Here is a 22,145-nt window from a genome sequence, read left to right on the forward strand (position 1 = left end):
AAGATTTTTATTTTTTTTTTTTACAATAAATAGACACTATAACCAGTCCAACTTACTCTTTCTAGTTTTATTAGCACACAAAAATCAAAGCTCCTTCTGCAGGTATTAGATGTAAAATTACTTATTAGAAGTGCCTTGTTTCACTATATTTTCAATACTCTGAAGGTAATATTTGTGCTTCAAGAGGTGGAATCTATAAAGTTAGTGTTAAAAAAATAAAATCAACAGAATTTCAAAACAAAGTGACCAAGTGAAGAAGCTGGGTAGGAATATTGTTTGTTCCATATATTTTTTAATAGTCTATCAAACACTTCTACAGTTTTAGTTATTAATAGGACTTTGAAGCAGGCACATCAAAGAGAAGATACAGAGAGATACTGTACACATCACAAGATAAAACGAAACCTAACTGATCAGCAAATTTAGTCTCCTAACCATGTTTTTGCTCTAGCTGACATGAGAAAGATCATAACCTGTCGGTCTTTTCCTCAACAGGTTCTCGGTCACTTACAATTTCAGCTCCACACCCTGAAAACTGACTAAGTGGATGTAATTCAAAACAATTCATAGGCTTTTGCTATCTTGGGTCCACGAGTTTGCTCTGAAGGACAATATTCCTACAAAACCAGAATGCAGTTTGGAATGTGGTAATCATCGTATTTAGGAAAGTCCAAAAAAAGTGAAAGTGAACATCCTAAGCTTCCAAATAATTGTGGTTTGAAACAATAAATAAATAAAAATCAACAGCACCTGAAAGACATCTGCTTGAACTATGCTGCAAAATCTGGCTAAATTCTCTATATCACTGCATAAAAATTTGTTTATGGCCAGGAAAACCAATCGTAAGCCATACTCTTCATGTGAAATAATATTCCTTGCAGGAAGAACAACCTTATGGTTTTTTTAGAATCACTGTTCTTCTTTTCAGTAAAGACACAGCTATAGCTAAACTTCATCATATTAATATACAATGATAACATATAATTCTCTTTGCATAGTTTCTAGGCCAAAAGGAAGCCAGACATGCAGACACTATCATGACAAAATAACAATATTTCACAGCAGCCACGATAGTATTGCAGCATACACAGGAACTGGAAGCTAATCTGAACCTAATCTCCAACACAACAACAGTTACAAACTCCAGAGCCTCATGTACACAACTGCTTCCACTGCTGCTGGTGAATCTCTGCTATGAAGTTTGCTAGTTTAGGCAAAGCTCCCACTTCCCAAAGCACTTCAAGCAAAAGCTTTTATTTCAAAGCAAGCCTTCTGAAAAAGTCCCTTGCCAATGACTACATCATCTTTCCTACCCTTTCTGACCTCTGTCAAGTCCTTACAGCTAGAACTGTCTACTTTCCTAACAACAAATCCAAACTTTATAAACCACAACGCTACTACCCTGTTGTCTACCAACTCTTGCGTGCAGCAAAGCCTCTTCAGTGTTAAGTTTCTTAAGTGCTCTCCAGACTGATAGGAACTCCAGCTTATTTGTGTTTAAAGAGATTTGACAGCTTGTAACAGCCACTTAAACTTCGATGTCCCATGGAAGCCCCCCAGCCTATTTTTGAAGCATCTGTTTCTAAAATTTCTGGAGTTCTTAGTGCCAAGAAAAAGCAAGGCCTTGTTAATATCAGATTGGCTCTCTACCACAATAGAATTTGCCAAGTGCCTTCCCACAAAGCTTCAAGATAACTTTACTGACTTTTGTGCTTCTAAGGCCCTCTTCAAGCCTCTAACTGCAGTTATGAGAAAAGCCTGTTAGAGGACCCAAGACATCACTCACCAATCCAAGCATGTAACAAACAGCATCATGACTCACTGAAAAAAAGACAAGTTTTCATGTGGAGCAAGAGTTTGAGGTTGAGCTTTCAGAATTCCATACAAAACCCAACAGCGCTGAACTTACTAATGCAGTTAAGAGCTAAAAAGCTCCTTACCAAATAGACAATACCTAACACAGCATTAAAAACACCCTCTGAATTAGCTATAGTTCAAGCCACAGCCCACTTAATATTTTATCTGTGAACCACTCAGTGATACCAATAGCATGGCTAACATAATAAATCACCACAAAACAGTATACTTATAAATTAGACTGGAAGTATTTTCCATTGGAACAGAACTACTTTGAGTACAAACATTAAGAATGTTCACAAACCAATGGAATAAAATTCCAGAGATTATCACTTTAAAAGCATTGTCCTGGACATTTTCATACTTTCTCAGACTTAACTACAAGCACATTCTCTGTTTATACTTGGTCTGAGATGGGCATAATTTTTTTAGGAGAATATCTTTAGATATTCCTGGTACTTTTATCCTTGTTATTCAAAGGATGAATGTTCAAAGAACTAATGTGTTCAAGATAATCATCAGTGGATTATATATTTTTTTCATGTTCTCTCTAAAGCTAAGAAAATCTACAGGTCATCTTAAGCATTTCTGCTGAATTTCTTTCCAGCATTGGTCTCCTGGGACATGGTGAGGTGCACAGGTCATGCAGTTCCAAAGCAACACAAAACTATTGCTCATTAGGGATTTGGGATCAGGCCCTACACCTGCAATATAATTTTTGTACGTGTTCTTGAGCAATTTACTCATCGATTTGTGCCCCAGTTCTCCCTCTTTAGAACAGACAACACCACTTATCTTTCTCTCCCTTTGTATGTTCAGAGGACAGTCAATAATTTCATGAATGTGGGGGACTGTCCCTAAAGACATTAACCTTGTTAATTCCCTGGTCATTAGGAAAAAATACTTACAGCACTGGGAAAAAAAAACAAAAAACAAAAACAAAAAAGAAACAGGTGAATCCATTTCCAAACAACTTGTTTCATCAGAAAATGAGGGGAAACAGTAGTTTATTAGCTTATACTCAAAGTGTCCAAGTCAAGTGAACAACACATACCAACAGCAACAGCCCTCACCCACATGAAATCGCTTTCAGCCCGCTCACCCATTCCTCCCCAGCACAGTCTGACAGTCCTGTATGCCCCCCCCCCCCCCCCCCCCCCTCCCTGGCTCTTCCCATGTTCCCTTCTCACTGTTTCAGAGCTCTCTCTTGAGAAAGTACTCCTGTCTCACCTGCACTCTCTCTCCCAGCTCACCTTCAAAATAATCCATCTCCTTCCTATGTTCCCTGCTTGCATGCATGAACAACAGCCAGGGAAAGCCACCATGAGCTCTGGCTGCTTCCAAGTCTTTGTTTGCTGACTGCCCAGGCAAAATGACCATGCCTGATAGACACCACCTTCACCCGCTCGCAGACCAAGCAGTGCCACAAAAGATTCCAAGCTGCACAAATCAGATTTAGCAGGCACTTGGTAAATTAAAGATCCTCCCACCGCAGAACTCTAAACCTTTGTTACAGGCAGCGTTGGTAAGAGCAACACATTTAATTGGACTCATGATCAGGTCAAAGACGACTAGAAGAGAGTTACTCTTCCTTAAGGAATGTACTCCAACCAAGCAGTAAGCTGAGGTTTCTGTTCTGAAATGGAAGAGCTCTGATCATACAACATCTCCATTTTTATCACTGTCATCACAAAATATATATATATCACTTTGGGAAGATTATCATTGTCAATGATAAATTAAGCCTGCCTTTACAATTTTGTTCTCTCCATATGATCACTGCTCCCCGAGATTCCACTTTTACTTCACCCGGTTTTCCATCTGTCTTGTGAAGGGACATTCTTCCCAGGAGAACAGCAAAATTGTAGGTCTTCAGATACTGAAGAACTATTAGAAACAGTTGTAAAACTGCGCCAGCTTACACGTAAATTACAGTTGAGGTGATGGCTTCTAAATTATTTGGCTGAATCATACAGACCTCAAAAAAGTAGCATTGTACAGAGCCACAGCATCACCACCAGTACAGTAGTGTGAGGCCTTTCCTCATGGAACACTCATAGCAACAAAACCATGTCACACATAGCTTAAAAGGTTATTCATGTTTTAAAGCCAACTTTAGCTGGCCTCTTCTGACATAAATTGCTCATAAAAATGCTAAAATCTAAGTTATTAGAAGTAAAAGCAATAATATCCAATGCAATAAAATTATCTTCTCTCTGGTTAGCGTAGTTCCTTCGAATCATCCACTGTGTCTAAATTATTAACATTTCCTAAAAAAGAGAACTATTAGCAAACCCAAAATTTATATTCTGCACTCATTCTAAATAAATGTGGGCAATTACATTTGAGGAATATTTAAATCCAGGTGTTAGAGGAAAAAAATCAAGATGTAATTATTTTTTGCCACCTGTTCCCCGTCCATTTAACAGGAATTTCACAAATAGTTTGAAGGCAGAGCTCTGTGGTTCTGCTTTGAACTCCTATGTGATGCCACCAGCTATTTTCTTAAAAATTCAGATCAGAATAACTACATGTTATTAACTACTAGGCAAATGTTTATGGCTTTTTAGCAGACAATTATTCAACTCTTATGGGAATGCTTGACTCTTAACTAAAAATTAGCTTGCCAAAGTTTACAAAAGTAGCCAAAGATTTTATTTCTTAGAGATGACTGCAAATACTACTGATATTTGTTGCAGTTAAAGCACTCGCTCTCTGGTAGAAATTAAACAGTTGGAAGCTTTCTATAGTGCTACAATGCAATAGACCCATCCGGATTAGAGGCCATTTGAAAAAGGAATCATATGTACCACAGAATGAAGGGAAAGAAGAGTAGGGAGGATGTGAGATGTCTTGCATGATATCTCTAAGGCACAGAAAAATATTTTAATTAGATATATCGAAGAGATTGATTAGACACTGAAATGTACAATTGATTAAAGCCTAAACCTTTGACTTTTTCAGCAACATACTTAAATAAGAGACAAACCTTCTGCATGCTGTAATACAAGAAAGACAGACTCCTCGGAGATGATGTACTTGTGCAGACACACCATGTTGGGCACACAGCGGGGGATGATGGTCGTTCTGCTCCTGCTGTACTCACTACTTTTCCTTAGACCCTGACAGAGAACAAAAAGGTCAGTTGTACCCTCAGTTGCCTTTGGAGCCTGCTGTGCTCTGTGTTTATCAACCAAACTAATCTATCCGAGTTACTCTGGGCTTCAGAGAAACCACTCATCTGCTGCTCTATGCCCCTCGGTCCCCCGAGGCTGTGCTGATGGCATCTGGCACATTTCCAGAGAACAGAAGATGGCACAAAGCTGCCATTAAAATCAATTACATGGGTCAATGTTTTTATTAGAATCTCTCTCAAACTAAGTCATCAGGATGACACTCAGTTATTTCCCTGTGACCTTTTTTTAAAAATTTATTTTTGTGCCTGACCAAAAGACACTATTAAAAAATTCAATTCAACTTCTAAAGACAAAAGAACGCCCTATAGCCTTACAGGTAATCCTCACATTCCCATTGTACTTCAGTAAAGACAACAGCAACTAACACAACAAAAAGGAAAGGGAAGGATTAATCTCCTTGAGAGGTAATGATTTTTGGGAGGTAGCACAGAGATGAAGTTGCCAGAAGTGAAAAAATTGATGTGAGAGGGAGAAAGGGAGGGAATAGGGAAAGGAAAAAAAAAATTATGTCAATAGCGTGACCTATTACAGTATTGATAAACATAAGCAGTGAAATGGGAAATTCAATGTCTTTATCTGCCAGCAGATAAAGTGAGGTTCTAATATACAATATTCACAAATAATCTTTTCTGAGGAACAAAGAGGTTTTCTGTACCCCACGTAAACTTAAGACAAACCACTTCAAATGCCAAATGCACTAAGTCAAGACAGAGTCATAAGCCAGTCCTGAAGACATGTTATAAAATGTTAGCTAATTGCATCTCCATGTGTGGGACATACTTTTTCAGCCCTTCCTCCTATCAGCCCTGTTATTAATTTCAATGGGAGCCTGAAATAACAGCCACAAAGACAAGACTCAGACTAAACCAACTCTCAGCAACACAGATGCTCAAATTATGTTGGGATCCCCATCTGAGCACTTTCTGAAACCCAAAAGAATAACATAAAAACATTTATCCTCAACCTCAAAGTATTCGGTAGTTCAATAGCTTAGTAACAGTAAATTCAGTTTTCAGAGTCTATTTGTGTAAACCACAAAAAAGAAATTTGGGATAAGACCAGTCATCCACTTTATCCAGAATCCCTTTGGTCAATACTATACTCTTCAACAAAGGGCGATCCAGCCATGATGAAGAGCTGTGGGTATACTTGAGCTAAGGAGAATTTTCATCTTACCTTCCTTAATGTATGGTTTGAGCCAGCAGAGTTTGATGGCTCTTTTATGAAGCATGCTGAAAATGTGATTCTTTACCGAAGCCCACTGAGGTATTACCAGCAATAACAACTGGCAAATCAAGTGAGTAAACAACACATATGAGAAGTTACACAGAAAAAGGAATGAAAGAGAATTAATATTGAGAAAAAGGATTCCAGTTCACTTAGTATGGGTATATATAATTCAGCACATTAGATACAAAGTGGTCTTGTGTGGACATAAAATTTAGGAGGTCAGTCTGTTTAGAGAATTAAGAAGACTTTACTTACCTTCAATATAAAAGTCTGCTGTGTTCTAGTGTCCATTACAAGTAAAACCTAAGCAAAAAGATTCAGAGAAGCATTTAAAATTCACATGAGTAAAATAACAATGCTTGATTCTTAAACATAATATTGAAATATTCTTGCAAACAAAGTGATGTATGTCATGAGGAAGAAAAAAAAGCCCTGCAGCACACTTTTGTTAAACAACTTTATTTTTTCAGAGAAATAAATGTGACTGAGGATTGGATCTCTAGAGAACTGCTAGAATGTTGCCTGATTCCCAATCAGCTAATTAAAGAATGAATCTTCAACTGCTAAAAAGAAAACCACTGCTTTATAATTGTAGAAATAATTTAGCAGAATCCAAATTACAGAAATGCAATTGTGACAACAAAATAAAACACATAAACAATGTCCACATATCATTAGCTTCCTATGTTACATCACTTCCTCCTAACTCACTGCACCTACCTTCCTACTACAGTATTTCCCACCCCATCAAGCTTTCTATGCATCAAATGTTTTTCCTGCCAGTAGGATACCAAAAGTTTTCAGACTGCACACAGCCACTCCTGTCTCATTCCTCAGCTGCCCTTTTTGTTTTGCCACACTCATAAACCACAACAGGAATGGCTGTGAGGAAGTTCCTTTCATGTCCCTGTAAACTATTATTAAGGTAACAGCAAAAAGAAGGATTTCTTTGGGGGAAAAAATGTGGATGGGTTTGCTGCAGTGAGGAGTACACCTATAGCCACTGAGAACATCTCTGTTAGGACCGCATTACCTCTGCTGAAAGTACAACACAATGATGACAGGAGTACTAGACTATGTCCTGCCTCTGTTTATTTACATGTTGAAAACAATACAAACAAGAATTATGTATGTATATTTTGGGGGAAAAGTTTATCTTCAGGGCGCTGGAACTCCCTGTACCTCTTTCTTCAAATCACACACATTTAGGAATTGTTTGTAAACACCAAAAACATGGATGTACTTGAAAAGCACCAGCTACAAGACAGCCACAAAAAACAAGGGCAAGCAAAAGATCAACTCTCCTCTAGGAACAAGAACAAGAGTACACACTCACTGCTTATTTACAATAGACATTGTAAGTACCTAGTGTAAATAGTCAGATTTGGTTACACCAAAATACCTAGGCTGAAAAATTAAAAGCCTGAAGGGCTGAAAATGCCGGCACTGGAGTTACCAAACTCAGCCTTCAATGGACAAGATGCAGCAACTGCAGAGGTTCAGCAAGAAAGATTCCTCGTAGAGAAATGATGTGTGGGAGCAACAGGCTTCTGGGTTTGGCAGGTGACAGGATAAGGACAATACAGCATTCAGTTTCCCCTGTCTTTACTCTGTGGGGCAATGATGGACCCACTGGCACTTGCAAGGTAATGCCTACCAAGTTCACTCACTGACTTTCTCTGCACCTTCTGACTTCCTCTTCTGCCAGAAGAGCCATCACACACAGTGCCTGCAGCAAGGTGAAGATGTATGGAAGTATGTAAGTACCACGAGGGGAGGTTTCAGGGCAGCACTGTGCAGACCTTCCCAAAGTTGTGGCTGCAGCAAGACACGCAGTGCTTTTTGAGATGGCCACATTCCAAACACTGCCCTCATTCTCTCTCCATTTCACTCTAGGAAAAGAGTTGGAGTCCTTCCACATCATTGCTCTCACCAGATTTCACTGAAAGAAATAAAGGGAGAACCACTTTTCCTATGCAAAGACTTCTTCTCCTACCAGGGTTGCACCCACTATTCAAAGCCTTTCTTTATCTTCTAGTGAAAATATATAATCAGACATTGCTATTAGTGATATTTTTTTTAAGAAAGAAATGACACCATTTCCATACCAATGGCATATGTCCCTACATCATGGAGTTTCAACAACCTTTCAGGTCTCTTAATCGGGTCTTCCAGAAAACAACTGAAGAAATGGTAACTAAACCTGACTTTAGTTATCCTTGCTTAACTAATAAGGCACAGAATTAAAATGATACACAAACAATAAAGAAAACCAAAAGAGCATGACAAGAATAAAAGCCATTTTGCAAGAGGTGCCAGAAGAAGACAGATAAAAAAACAGTTCAAAACTATCATGTATTTACCGTCACTTTCTTCTTATCCCAAGTTTATTTGTAACTAGACACTGTTCACATTGAGGCAATAAATACAAGAACATATGTGATTTTTTTTTAAAATGTGCCCTTTGACTGTCAATATCTCCCAAACAGGTGTTGGCTAAATGATTATAAATTGGCCTCTGGATACACCTCTTCAACTGAGCCGTACCAGGAGTGGCGATAATATAATTAGACCTAAAAACATCAGGCTGGTGAATGTTTTCCATCTGTTTGGCAATAATGTTTAGTTAACAATAGTCTTTAAAAGGAAGCACCTTCAACTTCAGTTCTTAAAGTTATTTATAGAGCCATTCTTAACACACCAGCACTCTTGCTAACAAGAGCTTTAGCCACTTGGAAATTATTAGCCATACAGCTGCATAGGAAAAGGAATGGCAGCATTTAACATCTGTATCTCTCCAGATTTACAAGCATCAACCTCATTTAAAGTCATATCTTAATGAACAGTTCTGTGGTCTGTATTAATATTATAGTTGCACGCACAAAGATCATAAGGAGCCAAACATTTTTTTAATACCAACAGTAGGCCTATCAGTAATGAAGCTGTCAGCATAAAGGACAGAATAATAGCTTCTTTAACCCTCAGACAGGATTCATTCATTTGTAGAGTAGAAGACACCAATTTAAAAACTGCTCATGGGTTTGCTCACCTTTATAAAGGCAAAAATCTAATTTGGTACTAATTTGATACAATTGTCTTTCCAATAAAAGTCTCCTAAAGCCATCCTTTATTTCATGATAAAACAACTGCTATAACTAAAACTGTCATGAAATAATTACCTTTGATAGCATACCTTATTGCACAAATACAATTAATGTATTCCTCCCTTTCATTTTTCACACTTGCTTATCAGCACTGTATTAGCATATGGTGAAACAGAACGGATTACTGAGCCCTCACCCTATAAGATGACATATAGAATGACTACAACTAACAGGAATAAAGCAGACAACGGGTCCCTTTAGGGCTGCCTTCATCTGTTGTTATATTACAACATCAAATTGAAAGTAGCAGCTACAGTTTTATAACAGTAATAACAAATAATGCTTGTGCACTTTTGAGGTTAACTATTGAGGTGGACTAACCAGTCTTACTAACCTGCTTCCCCATCGAGCATCATAACCGGTGACAATAAACTACAGCTCCACTTTACTTAATGGACAATTATTTGTTTGCTGATTCAATACATACTTTTCCACAAGATCATTAACTTCATGGGAGATTGATCCCAAGCAGCCCAGCAAGAACCACAAAAGGAACTTTTTGCCCAGGGATACTGCATTTGACCCTGGTAGACCATGGAATTTACAGGAGCCCATGAAAACCAAGGATCTAAGAGAGGCAGCCTGAATGCATATTACAAAAAGCTGGTTTAACCAGATTCATCCAAATAATTTAACAAAGAATAATTAAATCACTAACCAGGAAAATGATGTTTTAGGAAGGGGAAAGACCACAAAAGAGACTGTCCCACGCACATTTGCTTGACTTTGTACCAGATGAACAGAGCAAAGCAAGGTGAGCAGCTCTTGGATGCATTATCCAGGCTGCTGCCCAATAGTAACACCATCATTAACCCAAGTGCCAACTTATCTTCCTCGCTTTGCTTTTCATAACCAGGTTCTGGACAACCATGTACCCCAACAAGTCTTACCTATTTGCATATCTTCACATTTTCCTCCCATTGCAAAAGGGAAATGCTTGCCAAGTTCATCAGCAATTCTTTTTCTAAAAGTCCTTTTTAAAATAAAAAATGACAAACCTCCACCAGAACGACACAGCGGGACAAAACAGGATTCCACAAAACATTCCCCATTGCAGAACTCTGTCCTTCCACAGAGCAGATCACACTGAGATACCTGTACTAGACCGGGCTGCTCCTGGCTTGCAGTAAGCTGAAGGAACCTGTTTCGCTGATGACAACTACTGTGTAAGGTGTAATATTTAATACCTCATAACAATGAGCTGTCAACTGTAACATGCAGCATCCTATCTCAGGGGGGAGGGAGAAAAATGCACAGCAGGGCATTCCTGGGCACTGAGCAACTAGACTGTGACACAAAAGGAGACCAGACAAAATCCTATTTGTAATACTAATGTACAAACACAGTCAAGGTCTACACATCACGCTGGCTTTTGTAGCACTGTTGCTTACCCATTTTTCCCTTACTTCTGTGCATTGATGACAAGCTTAAAATGGTTTTTAAAAAAAAAATGGACAGCAAAATAGTAATTGCCACAAATGTATATTTTAATTTATGTTGTAAGTAAGCGTCTATACCATTCATCCCTATTTTGCGTAAGCTCTCAGGCAGATACTAAAACACAGGTGAACACAGCAATATTGCATGGCAACATCTCAGTAAACTAGCAGATAGCAATGCTTTTCCATGTGTGATTTTAAGATTTTTGTTTGTTTGGATTCTTGTTGTTTAGTTTGCTCTGTTGGGGAGGGGGTTAAGTCAAGGCTTAATACTGATGCCGACTGCAGCTACTGAACAAAATTTAGCTTCTTAGATTTAATTTACAGTGTATCCAACAGCTTAGTAGAAAATAAATTAAAGTAAATTCAGTGCAGAAGGTACAATTAATTGGAGAAAAATAAAATAAAACCTGCCTGGTAAATAACGATAGTCTGGCTTTAAGAAAACAGTTAATTTTAGGATTTTTAAATGTACGGAAATTAGCAAATGTTTCAGTATGCTAATTTTTTTTAATTAAAAGATATTTCTGCAGTAAAAGCTCTTTCATATGCACTACTGATTCTTCATCAAACGTTAAGTTTCCAACTTAACACCAGTATAGCCGGTGGCAGCCTGAAGGTTTACCATCTGCTGCCACCCAAAGTCACGGTGGCCACCTTCAGAACATATGCATCAAAGCCCTGAGATGAGAGACCGAAGGAATACTGCAGAAGTCAGCATAAGGGGAATCACAGACCCAGAGGCAGGCAACAGGCAAGTCACCAGGAAAAAAGAGCGCAGTGAACCATCAGTCACCCCGCCAAGCACCCAGCCAAGGTCGCGCGGAACACTACTGCAAGAACTAAGAACTGCTAAATGCACTGCTCTCCTGCAGGTGGCTTTAATATAAATGCAGCCCTCTAACATACCGCTGTTATTTGCTTCCCCAGACCTCCTTTCTTTTCTGTTTTTGTTTCTTCTCCTCCCCCCAGTATATAATACTGATGTTTTTCCAGAATGCCTACTTCTAGAACATGGCAAAGAACATATTTGTAATGCTCAATTTACTTGAGCAAGGTTTAACACTGATCAAAATAAACACCTCAAAATATTCACTTACACAAATGTGACTAAGTTCACTAACGTAGGCTGAAAAATAGCTGTTGCCTGATCAAATAAAAAGTAACAAAATTCCTTCGTGCGGTATCAGACACCTAAAGGGTTCTGAAGATACACTACAGCTGAGGGGCTACTTTAAAACCTGCTCTACTTTGTTTTTTAAATTGCTGTTCTGCACTGAAGACACCCCACATAACAATGTCTCTAGTGGGTTACATAATGTTTCTGGTCCTTACCTCTTAAACAACCACAGTCTCATCAGAGGACAGATCCTCCGGCAGAAGTCCTACAAACTCACAGTTATCAGATGCTCACCTAAGATTTTTTCCTTGCATTTATATCACCAGTGGGCAGGAAAATCCCATTACAGACAATGACAGACAACTAGGAAGGAGACAAGTTGTTGACCTGATCCCGGGACAAGTACTCAGGACATCATAAAAGCCTCAGTAGGGCAGGCAAAAGGCCGACCGCCGTGCTCAGGACACAGTGGTGGTGATGAGGTAGAAACAGGCATGCAATTCCCCCTGCTCTCCTCAGTTGTGCCGGCTGTCAAGGCTACCAGGATTAAAAGATCTGCTTAACACAGATTTATTCTTGTCACTTTTCAGATTACATCACTCAGACTCTCACTCATCTTCCTCTGTTGTTGCAAAAAGAGATTATGTTTGGCTAATATGTATGAAAAATACGATTAGTGCTTATCCTTGTACCTGTGCAATATGAATTATCTTCAGTTTGCAATTATTCCTCCCTTCACACCATTATTGTAAGGAACTTAAGGTTTGTACATTCTATGACTTGCTGTAATAGTGTACTTAAAAGACAAAAGGTGCAACTTTAAATAATGCAAATACTAAGAAAGCAGAGTATATTCAAATTTAAGTTTTTTAATACTTTCAGTTGGTTGCAACAGAAAGTTCATCTTTTTGCAATCTAAAACCTCGTCGATTCCATGTTTTCAGCCAGTTACTCTTCCTAAGCATAATTATGAAACAAGAAGAAATGTCTGAACTTGTTCACACTGTTTATTACAGTTCCTTCCCTCTCCCCCCACTCCCCACCTCCTCTCACATGGACACAGCCTCTCATTCAGATCCCCAAGATGGTTGAAAGAAGCTTGGCAATGTGCACCGAAGAGCCAAGTGAGAGCAAACATCTGCTGCAGTCAATTCAGTTTCACAACTGCAGCATTCTCTAAACTCACCTCCACATAAAGCGCTGAATGTTTAGGTTTCTAATAGACACTAAATGGTCATAGCCACAATAACATGCAACATTCATGCACAGCACACACACTGCCATAAAAGAGCCCACTTCTCCAACTATCTGACTGAACTCCATTAAATCTAGCCATAACCTGTTTGAATTCAACTATAGGTCTGCGGATCATATATGTGAACTCCAGATTCTTTATATTTGTGCTTTTTTTATACTTTTGCTCATCAAGTAGACAGGTTTTATTATTATTTTCTGAATAATTACCCCCTGATTTGGTTATTCTACACATTACTAAGGTCAATTCATCACAGTATATTAAATCCGTTACCACTTCTCACAGCAGCACAACAGTCACAAACATGATCTATACTAAAGGTCAAGATAATTACTCTCAGTTCTTCAGAAAAATAATAATAATAATAATAACAATTATTATTATTATTATTATTATTTAATAATATTGTTAAATAATATATTTAATATTAATATTATTAAATAATATTAATATTATTAAATAGTATTATTATTTAATAATAAAGATATTATTATTTAATAATAATTATTATTATTATTATTATTATTATTCCAGAATCCCCCTCAGAAACTCCCAAAATAATGTTAGCAAGGCCCTGATGTGAGTTGTTTTATTTGATAAGGTTTTAGGTTGTATAAGGAAGCTTAATCAACAGTGTATCAAACAACAAGCTCAAACCTACAGACATTCATCAAAGACTGATCACAGCACAGCACTGCAATACAGACAATACGGCTTGATGAGAGTCTAGGGGAGGGGACAGCAAAGATATAAAAGGCAGTCATTGGTTACAGAGGCATAGTTATTACTTAATGTACTCTGCTTTCAAGATGAATCTTTAAATGGAGAGAATCTAAATAACAGGGTTCTAAAGAATAAGAAATTGGGCTTGAAACAGCATTGTTAAGGTATCCAGCAGCACTGTAACATAGTTTCTTCAGGGGCCAATTGTAGCTTCAAAGGAAAGATTTGCCTAGGGCAGAAACTCAGCACAGAATCTGCAACTCGTATTTTTAATTAGTCAAATTTTGAAAGCAAAAATCTTTGGTACTCCAAAAAGAAGTTTTGTACTTTAAGGTACATGAACCAGTAAAATGATTGATCATTCCCGGATGGTGATAACAGTAGCTAAAATATTTAGATATTAGCCTGTTTTCAAGGTGGTACCTCTGGTAACATTACTAGGAGCTGTGCTTGACAATCAGCAACAGAGATGAGAGCCTACAACAGTTGCAGGACAAAAGCAACATCCAGAATTAGATTAAATTTTAGAAAGCCATCCACAGATGGATTCTTCCCATAAAGTACCCTCAAACACCATCTAGTTAACCTTTAGCACCATGAAGCAAGCAAGCACAGCAGCAGCAGAATTTAAGAAACATGGTTTCCACAAGCACTAGCACAGGTCCTCTTGAGTCTATTACAATAGTTGGATTTATACCCACAGCCTTTGCAAAAGAGCAGAAGCAAAGGGTGAGAGGCGAGGCACTATTATGGGTGCCCTACTATGAATTTTCACAGCACGTTCAGGATTTTAATAATGCTAAAATCCCTAACTCTCTCAGCTTCAGCAGAAAAGGGGTCAACACTGCAAAAATTATTCAGGTAACAAGGAAAGTGGAAAGGCAGACAGAGAGGGAACAATGGCACATCACTAAGCCAGGCTTGAATTAAATGTCCGATATTTTGCCCGGTCTAAAAAAAATATGAGAAACCCAGCATTTCAGGGCAGCAATAAGCATTTTATCTGTGAACAGGAAGCCAATTCCAAACACATCAAGTGGCATCAAAAGAAGAACAAAGACAGACATTACTCTAAGGTGAGGCGCTGAACCTTTCAGCATTTGATGAGTAAAGGTTAACAGCTGGTTTGCTCCAGTCAGCACTGCCACAGGCACCAGCCTGAGCCTCAAGCAGCAGTGGAAGAACAGCTCTGGGATTCAACCACCACCACATTCCATCCAGTGTGGTTAGACCAGTGTCACCCACATCTAGGCAAGACAGCAGTAAGATGTCAGTGGTTTGTTACTATCCACACACCCATTTTCTGCTGAAACCAGTGAAGTTACCTCAGGGTTAGAAACAGCAGAAGACAATTTTCAGGCAAAATTCTGGGTAATGCTGAATCAGCTATAGACTTGAGTACAGAAACACAGTATCTTCAACACCAGCCATGAAAATCAGAATCAGTTTTCAAGAACAAATAAACTATGCCTCAGCAAGGATTCTTGCATCAGAAACTTGCCTATCAATTCGGATTTCTCCAGACATGAGCTTCATAGATTATATGCAAGCAGAGAAAGAGGCAAAAAAAAGAGATGCTGAGGACAAAAAGGAGATGGTGGTTTAAACTAAAGGCAGAGGCGTAATTTCCAGCACACAGATACACATATGCATCTTTGCTTTGCTGATCACACACACTGAATGTTTGGACTTAGAGCGCCTCATTTGCCTCATGAATGGATGAATACTTAGAAACACAAGATAAAAGACACAAGACTAAGTGTAATAAGGATAATCTGGAAGTATGTGTTCAGAGTACAAAGACAGCTGAAGGAATACTGTTCCCTTTTCCACACAGTAATTAAACATTAACTCCGACCCCTATAATAGTGTTTACACACAAGCATACACCTGTACACACAGGCCTGTTCCCTTGGACCACTCCTCACACGCATCCCCAGCACCAAGATCTTGTATTTCTGTCATCACTGGAACACTAATTCTCCCTAATTCTGCCTCAAAGATTTGGGTGCATTCATTTCACACCTGAGAAATGTTCTGAGAGAGATCTAGAAGACCTCACAATGCTAAGGACTCTAAAACCTCAACTCCAAGAACCAGCAAATTCCCCGGTCACTGCTCCTTTCTCCTGTAAGAAAACATGGAAAAGGCTTTTTTTTGTTCCTTTCCAACACATCTGCAGCCTTACACCTTCAGACTAATTCACAAGGTCCTTGACTGCCGTGGGCATTTAGTTAGAGGCTACCAATCAAACAGATGTTTTTTCAAAGCCGCCTCTGACATGTATACAGGGAGAAACACGGGGTAAAGTCTGTACTTAAAAAACAGAGCAAAGAAGATAAAACGAATTCAAGGATGAGAAATCCTTATGTGTGATAAAAACAACCATAGCACCTAATGCATATAGCCCTCAAAGGAGAAGTTATCAACATATTCACATAATTACAACAATACAAGCAAAGAAAAGCAAAGATTTATACTAGTAGCTAGGTTCAGGCTAACCAGAAAGGAGAAATACTGATCTTAAAGAGATGGGATAGCTTTTCTGATACATGTTGGAAATGCATAAATTGGTCATGCATCAAATACATCATGAACAAACCACAGACTATATGAGGAACTCAAAAGACACGAGGGAATTAGAACATAGGAAGGAAATGAACCTTTGCAGTCTTACATTATTCAGCAGCGTGACAATGGCTAATGCATTCTCTTAGAAGCATTTGGTAAGGTGATAACTAATCAGCATTATCAAAACAAAGCAGAAATTCTTCTGGTCTGTTAATCAGGCTTGCAAAAAAATCCGTATGGTCCTTCACTGTTTATAGAGGAACACGACCCTGGGATTTTGGGTGACATTACTTGCATGTGTCAGAAAAGGAGCTTGGCTTCACTCTATCTGTATCCGTGCTGGGGATTTCAATTCCACGTTCTCAGGGATGGAGAACAAACATTTGTTGTCCCTCTAACACCATTTTAAAAGTTGGCTCCAAAGTGTGAATTTTTACCTTCCTGTATTTCAAATGTCCACCAGTTTATTCAACTGAAAACACATGGATTCGTCCTTACCCCAGTACTGTAACCATGATTCATTTTCAAAAAAACAGGCCTCATCCTATCGAATGCCACCAAACATGTATCTTATCCTTTAGCTCAAATATATTTTGCATGACCTTACATGAATTGCTCAGATAAAAGCCTTTTTTCTTCTACTTTTGTTATTTTAAAGTGCAGATGCATTTGAGTCATTTTCCCCTTTTGTTTCATATCCTTAAGATCCACAGCTTCAAAGACAAAATGTCAGCATGCAGTCGATTTATGACTGAACTCTTGAAGAGACACTGAAGAATTACCTTGTCAATCACCCCAAGGACTCTGAAGGCCTTCAGTTCCTCGGCAGGGCTCCTTAGGTTCCAAGAGGGCCTTGAACTTAGTGATCCTGGAGGCTAATGGAAGATATCAAAGATTACACATCAATCAGGGTGGTACTTGAAGGAAGACTGCCTGCTGAAGCAAATGCCAGGCCGAAGGAAACTAAATTTATCATAAATCAGAGAGAGTGAAGATGAAAGGAGAAGTTTTCTGTTTGTCCTTAGTGGGGGAAAAAAAAAACAACTTGCAAGTAAATAAAACCAAGATAACATAGAAAACAAAATTTTAAAAAGAAAAAATAATGACTTTTTATACTTTCTATGCTTAACAGAACCTGGTTGAATCAATTGCTGAATTCTTAAACCCATCCCAATAATCAAAGCCTTATAGCTATTACAGATACAAAATAATTCAGAGATCAATGAAGAGGAGAAAGTAAATTAGAGGCTTTTTAAGTTTGAAGAACATAAAATACAGGGTTATAAACAGAATTCTCTTGTTCTCTGATGAGCTTTATGAAATCCTTTTAATGGTAAGGTGTGCAATAGAAAAATTTTCTAAAACTGCCTTAGGAAAAGGAAGCTAGCTACATCACATTAATCTAGAAATTAACAAGAAAATCAGCAGGTGTTAAGTGTTCAAGTATTTAATACGCAGAGACTGTTGTCCATGTTGCACTTTGTAATTTCTCAGGGCAGACTAAGCTGGCATGGCAGAGGAGGGAACAGAGTTTAAAGCAGAAGTCTTTCAAGACAAAGTTCAACCTCTAAGCATCACATTTACCTCTTCTACAAGGGTGAAGGAAGAGGAAGGTGAAACTCCTTGATTTTTAAATTTCTGAAAGTCAGAAGTTGTTTATCTCATTTTTCAGGATCCTGAGATATTATTAATATGTCACAAAGGAAAAAGGCTGGTAAGCAATTCTGTTGTGGATAAAATGCTTTAGCATCAGGGGGGAAAAATGAAATTTCCCTTTCAGAAACTTGCAGAAAAAATGGAGACACTAAGCTAGTTAATTCCATGTTCTCCCCACACTGGGTTTGCCCTCCAATATACTCACTATTCTATTCTCAAGGTCCAGAGCACCTCTTCATATTTCTCCCCAAAATCCGTTTCCCTTCACATTGTCTATCACCTTATTTCCTTCCAAATTATCTCCCCAAAGCAGCTCCTATTTTAGCATTGCCTGTGAAATTCAACAGAAAGGGTCAAAAACACACATTCCAAAAGCCTGGAACATGTTCCAAAGGTGTACTTTTCTTTTTATCCATCTGCTGGGTTCTTGGTTTAAAAGAGTTTATTATTTATCTTCATTTAACTGACTGGCTCTTGTGACTTTTCTTGTCGTGTAGACAATACTGAGTACTGACTGCACTTAGAAGGAAACAGCCCAGGTTCCACAAATCACTAAAGCTGTTAGTACAAAGAAGAAAATGATTCTACATGAAGTTTGTTCTCCAGACCCACCTCAGGTCCCACAGGCTCTCAGGAAGGTCAAGTAGGCTTTCTTTTTCTTGTATTTTAAGTGTGTACTATTTTTCTGCATTAAAAAAATAGATGCTTTGAAACAGAGCACCACTAATGCAGAGTTTAATTATGACACAAGTTCAAAAGCATTCTAAGGAATATGTTTAATGGAAGAAAATATTTCAAAGTTCTCAGGACTACTGTAGTGGATTTTCACTTCCATTTACAAGCTATTAGGTTTTTTTATAACACTGCTCAATAGTAATGCTTTCAAAACTTTATCTCTTATGCACAATGTTCCAACCATGAATTAAGCTCATACATCTCCACAGAAGTTAACAGCTGTCTAACAGTGCCATAGGACTGGACTCCTGCACCCATCAAGTCCAAAGTCTGAAGTAAAACAATACATTTTCTTGGGTTCTTCTCTAAAATATCACCAACAATGGCACAGTCACTAACAGTACATACACACTGCTCTCCATATGTGCATTCTATAGTCACTTCTTACCTTAAAATAATTAATAACATTAATGTCTTTACAGTTCCCAGTAGCTTTTCTATTTCTTTAAGTTTCAGGCTACTTTTCTTTTTCTTCTTTGCTCTTTAAAGTGGTTTGGTTTCACCACTGCAAAGTCTAGTAGCTGACCCCAGAGATGGAAAGGCATCACATTCTGTTGCAAGAGCAAGCTCTAACTACTCAGTTTCCAGAACTATGGCAATTAAGCATTATACAGCTTGGTCGTCAAAACTAGAGAGGGAAGGGAAGGGAAGGGAAGGGAAGGGAAGGGAAGGGAAGGGAAGGAAGGAAGGGAAGGGAAGGAAGGGAAAGGGAAGGGAAGGGAAGGGAAGGGAAGGGAAGGGAAGGGAAGGGAAGGGAAGGAAGGGAAGGAAGGGGAAGGGAAGGGATGGGAAGAGGGGAAGGAAGGGAAGGGAAGGGGGGAAGGGAAGGGAAGGAAGGGAAGGGAAGGGAAGGGAAGGGAAGGGAAGGGAAGGGAAGGGAAGGGGCTAACAGAAAATCAAAGACTAATCTGCCTTTAGAAATAAAGCATTTATATTCTAAAGGAAGCATCGGACTACCTATACCCACAGAACTGAAGGATAACTTCAGCAACCTGTCCAAATGCTCAGCACACTGCTCAGGTATTTTAGGACTTTCTCTCCTGCTGTTAGGCCTTAGGTTCCATTTTCAGACTACACTCTGAGCTTCACAACAGAAGCCAGCTGGGGCTACCTTACTAGGGATCAGCATCCCAAGTTCTGCAGTTCCTTTCCCACCGCCACCTTTTGCTACGTAGGCACTAACTTCAAGTAGAAAAGGATGATATGATTGTGATACTGGCCATTTCAAAGATGCAGCAATTTGTTTCCACCATGTGTCTTCAAAAGGCTCTAGTTTTAGAACCTACACAATGAAGCATAGCTCTCATCTTAACTTCAGCATCACTATTGGCCATTACAAGAGTACACCTACAGTCAGCAGCTGATTGGAATGCAGAATGATCTGAAAAGCCTTGAGAAAGAATTTCGATTTTAAGTCAAGTTTGCATCACATAAAACTGTAGCAGTGTATTTTCTTTACACTTTCAGCAGTTTTTATGCACATTTAATGAGAATTTCAGGAAGAACAATATCTTATGAAATAAGTGCAAAGAATGAAGAATACTTTGCTTGTTTAGGCATTGAGTTTGCCTGTAATACTCAATACTAAACTGCTTTGAAAATTGAAAATAACTGACATTTTAGAGGATAACAGCTTTTGTAATGGTGCAAAAAGAGACAATCTAAATATAAAATAAATGGCATAAGTGGAACTAGAAACAGTTTCAAAGAGTGAAGAAGATATGCATTATAAAAACGCCAGAGTTAAAACAGACGATAGCCTGTATGTATATTTGTGCTGGGCCTCACAGTCAACAGCTATGCTAGGCTGAAGCTTTCTAGTGATCAGTCCAATGCAATTCAAAGGCTGCTGCACCAGGCTCTCTCTCTCACTCAGGCCTGGAGACGACTCCCTCAAAACTTGCTACTCATAAGAAGGCAAAAGAGAAAAACAAAGCTTGAGAACCTGCAAAATGGCCTGCTGCTGCCAGCATTCTTGAGTATTTATTGTCAAGCAGGCTCTTGAAGCAGCCGTGCTCTGAGGAAGAGCTGGAAAGCATTTGCTGAAGCATGTTTTTCCCTAAGGTCTATATGCCTGTTTACAATCTTCAGAAGGTCTCTCCACATCTCCCTCTCCTACATATCACAGCAAGGCTTTTCTCAATGTTTACAATACCTTGTCAAGTGAGTTCCCAGTTCATGGTCAGTAACAGTTGCATCTGTTCCCTGTGCTGCTTCTCAGCCTTAAGAAATTCTCTATCCATCCTTAAGCCCTCTGCTTGTAACCTTTTTCTACAGTGCCAAGAGTTCTTCAAACATGTCCTCCTGTGTTTCTCTCTTCACCACTTAGACTCGCCAACAGTAGGGTGGTTGCTAAGGATGCTATCCTTGAGGGCTACACTGTTGGCTTTTTGCTGAGGCAAGAGATGTAGCAAACTATTATTACTCTTTGTTTGGTTTCCATGGCATCAAAGAATCTTTTTCTTTGCAGTTCTGAAACACCAGGCTACTGCCTCTTGAGAAATCTGGTCTTCAGTGAGGCAAGAGCATGGCATTTCAGGCCAGGGAAGAATAGCTTGCTTCCTTCTGCACAGGGCCCCAGGAAAAGCCCCTCTGCCTCACTGCCACTTAGTTTTCAGATGGTAAATGCAGGGCTTGGTTTATGTTTGTAACACACAGCCCTTTAAGACTGCTTGATATGGCTCAGCATATGCCTGACAGATTTTGAAAGTCGTGAGAATCACAGAATCACAGAAGAGAAATACTAAACCCACAATTCAGAGCTTATCTCTTCCCTTGCTGGACATTTCTCTGGCCTGATGGATGAGAAAGAAGCAAAATGTCACATCCATGAAGGCCAGATAAGCCTGGTTTTGAAGCTGCTCACCCTGTCCCTTGTAAGGGCATGACAGAAACACAAGACTACCTACACTGGTCATGACTGACAAAGTAGTTCTACCTTTTAACATCAGGTGGTGAATAGAAACACTGTTTGAAATATTTACTCTTGCTATCTAACCAAGCCTCTTCCTCCAATGTGCTGAAAGTTTCAGCATTTTCACATTCCATGAAGTTCCTTGCACTGAATCATGTTTCCCTTGCCCGAAATGCACCCTGCCCATAGTAATACAGGAACAGACAATTCCAGGAGCCTACTACACCTGGAGTTGTGACAAAACTCGGCCATGCTTCTAGTAAAGGCATTATATATATACTATA

At 38.9% G+C, this 22,145-nt stretch overlaps 1 protein-coding gene across 5 annotated transcripts in view; it reads right to left on the bottom strand.

Annotated features, from left to right (window-relative positions):
• Window positions 1-22,145, bottom strand: part of RPS6KC1 (ribosomal protein S6 kinase C1) — a 79,610-nt gene that overhangs the window by 21,606 nt on the left and 35,859 nt on the right. For 4 of the 5 annotated variants that reach the window (XM_015857288.2, XM_015857287.2, XM_015857289.1 and 1 more), the window contains 3 exons: window positions 17,339-17,431; window positions 6,540-6,587; window positions 4,847-4,979 (listed from right to left, as the gene is read on the bottom strand). In XM_015857288.2, the coding sequence (XP_015712774.1) occupies window positions 4,847-4,979; window positions 6,540-6,587; window positions 17,339-17,431 (274 nt within the window). Of the gene's footprint in view, window positions 1-4,846; window positions 4,980-6,539; window positions 6,588-17,338; window positions 17,432-21,102; window positions 21,365-22,145 lie in introns of those variants that run through there. The other variant, XM_032443385.1, reaches the window with a different exon arrangement.

Source organism: Coturnix japonica, chromosome 3 (assembly GCF_001577835.2).
Source record: "Coturnix japonica isolate 7356 chromosome 3, Coturnix japonica 2.1, whole genome shotgun sequence".
Lineage (NCBI taxonomy): Eukaryota > Metazoa > Chordata > Aves > Galliformes > Phasianidae > Coturnix > Coturnix japonica.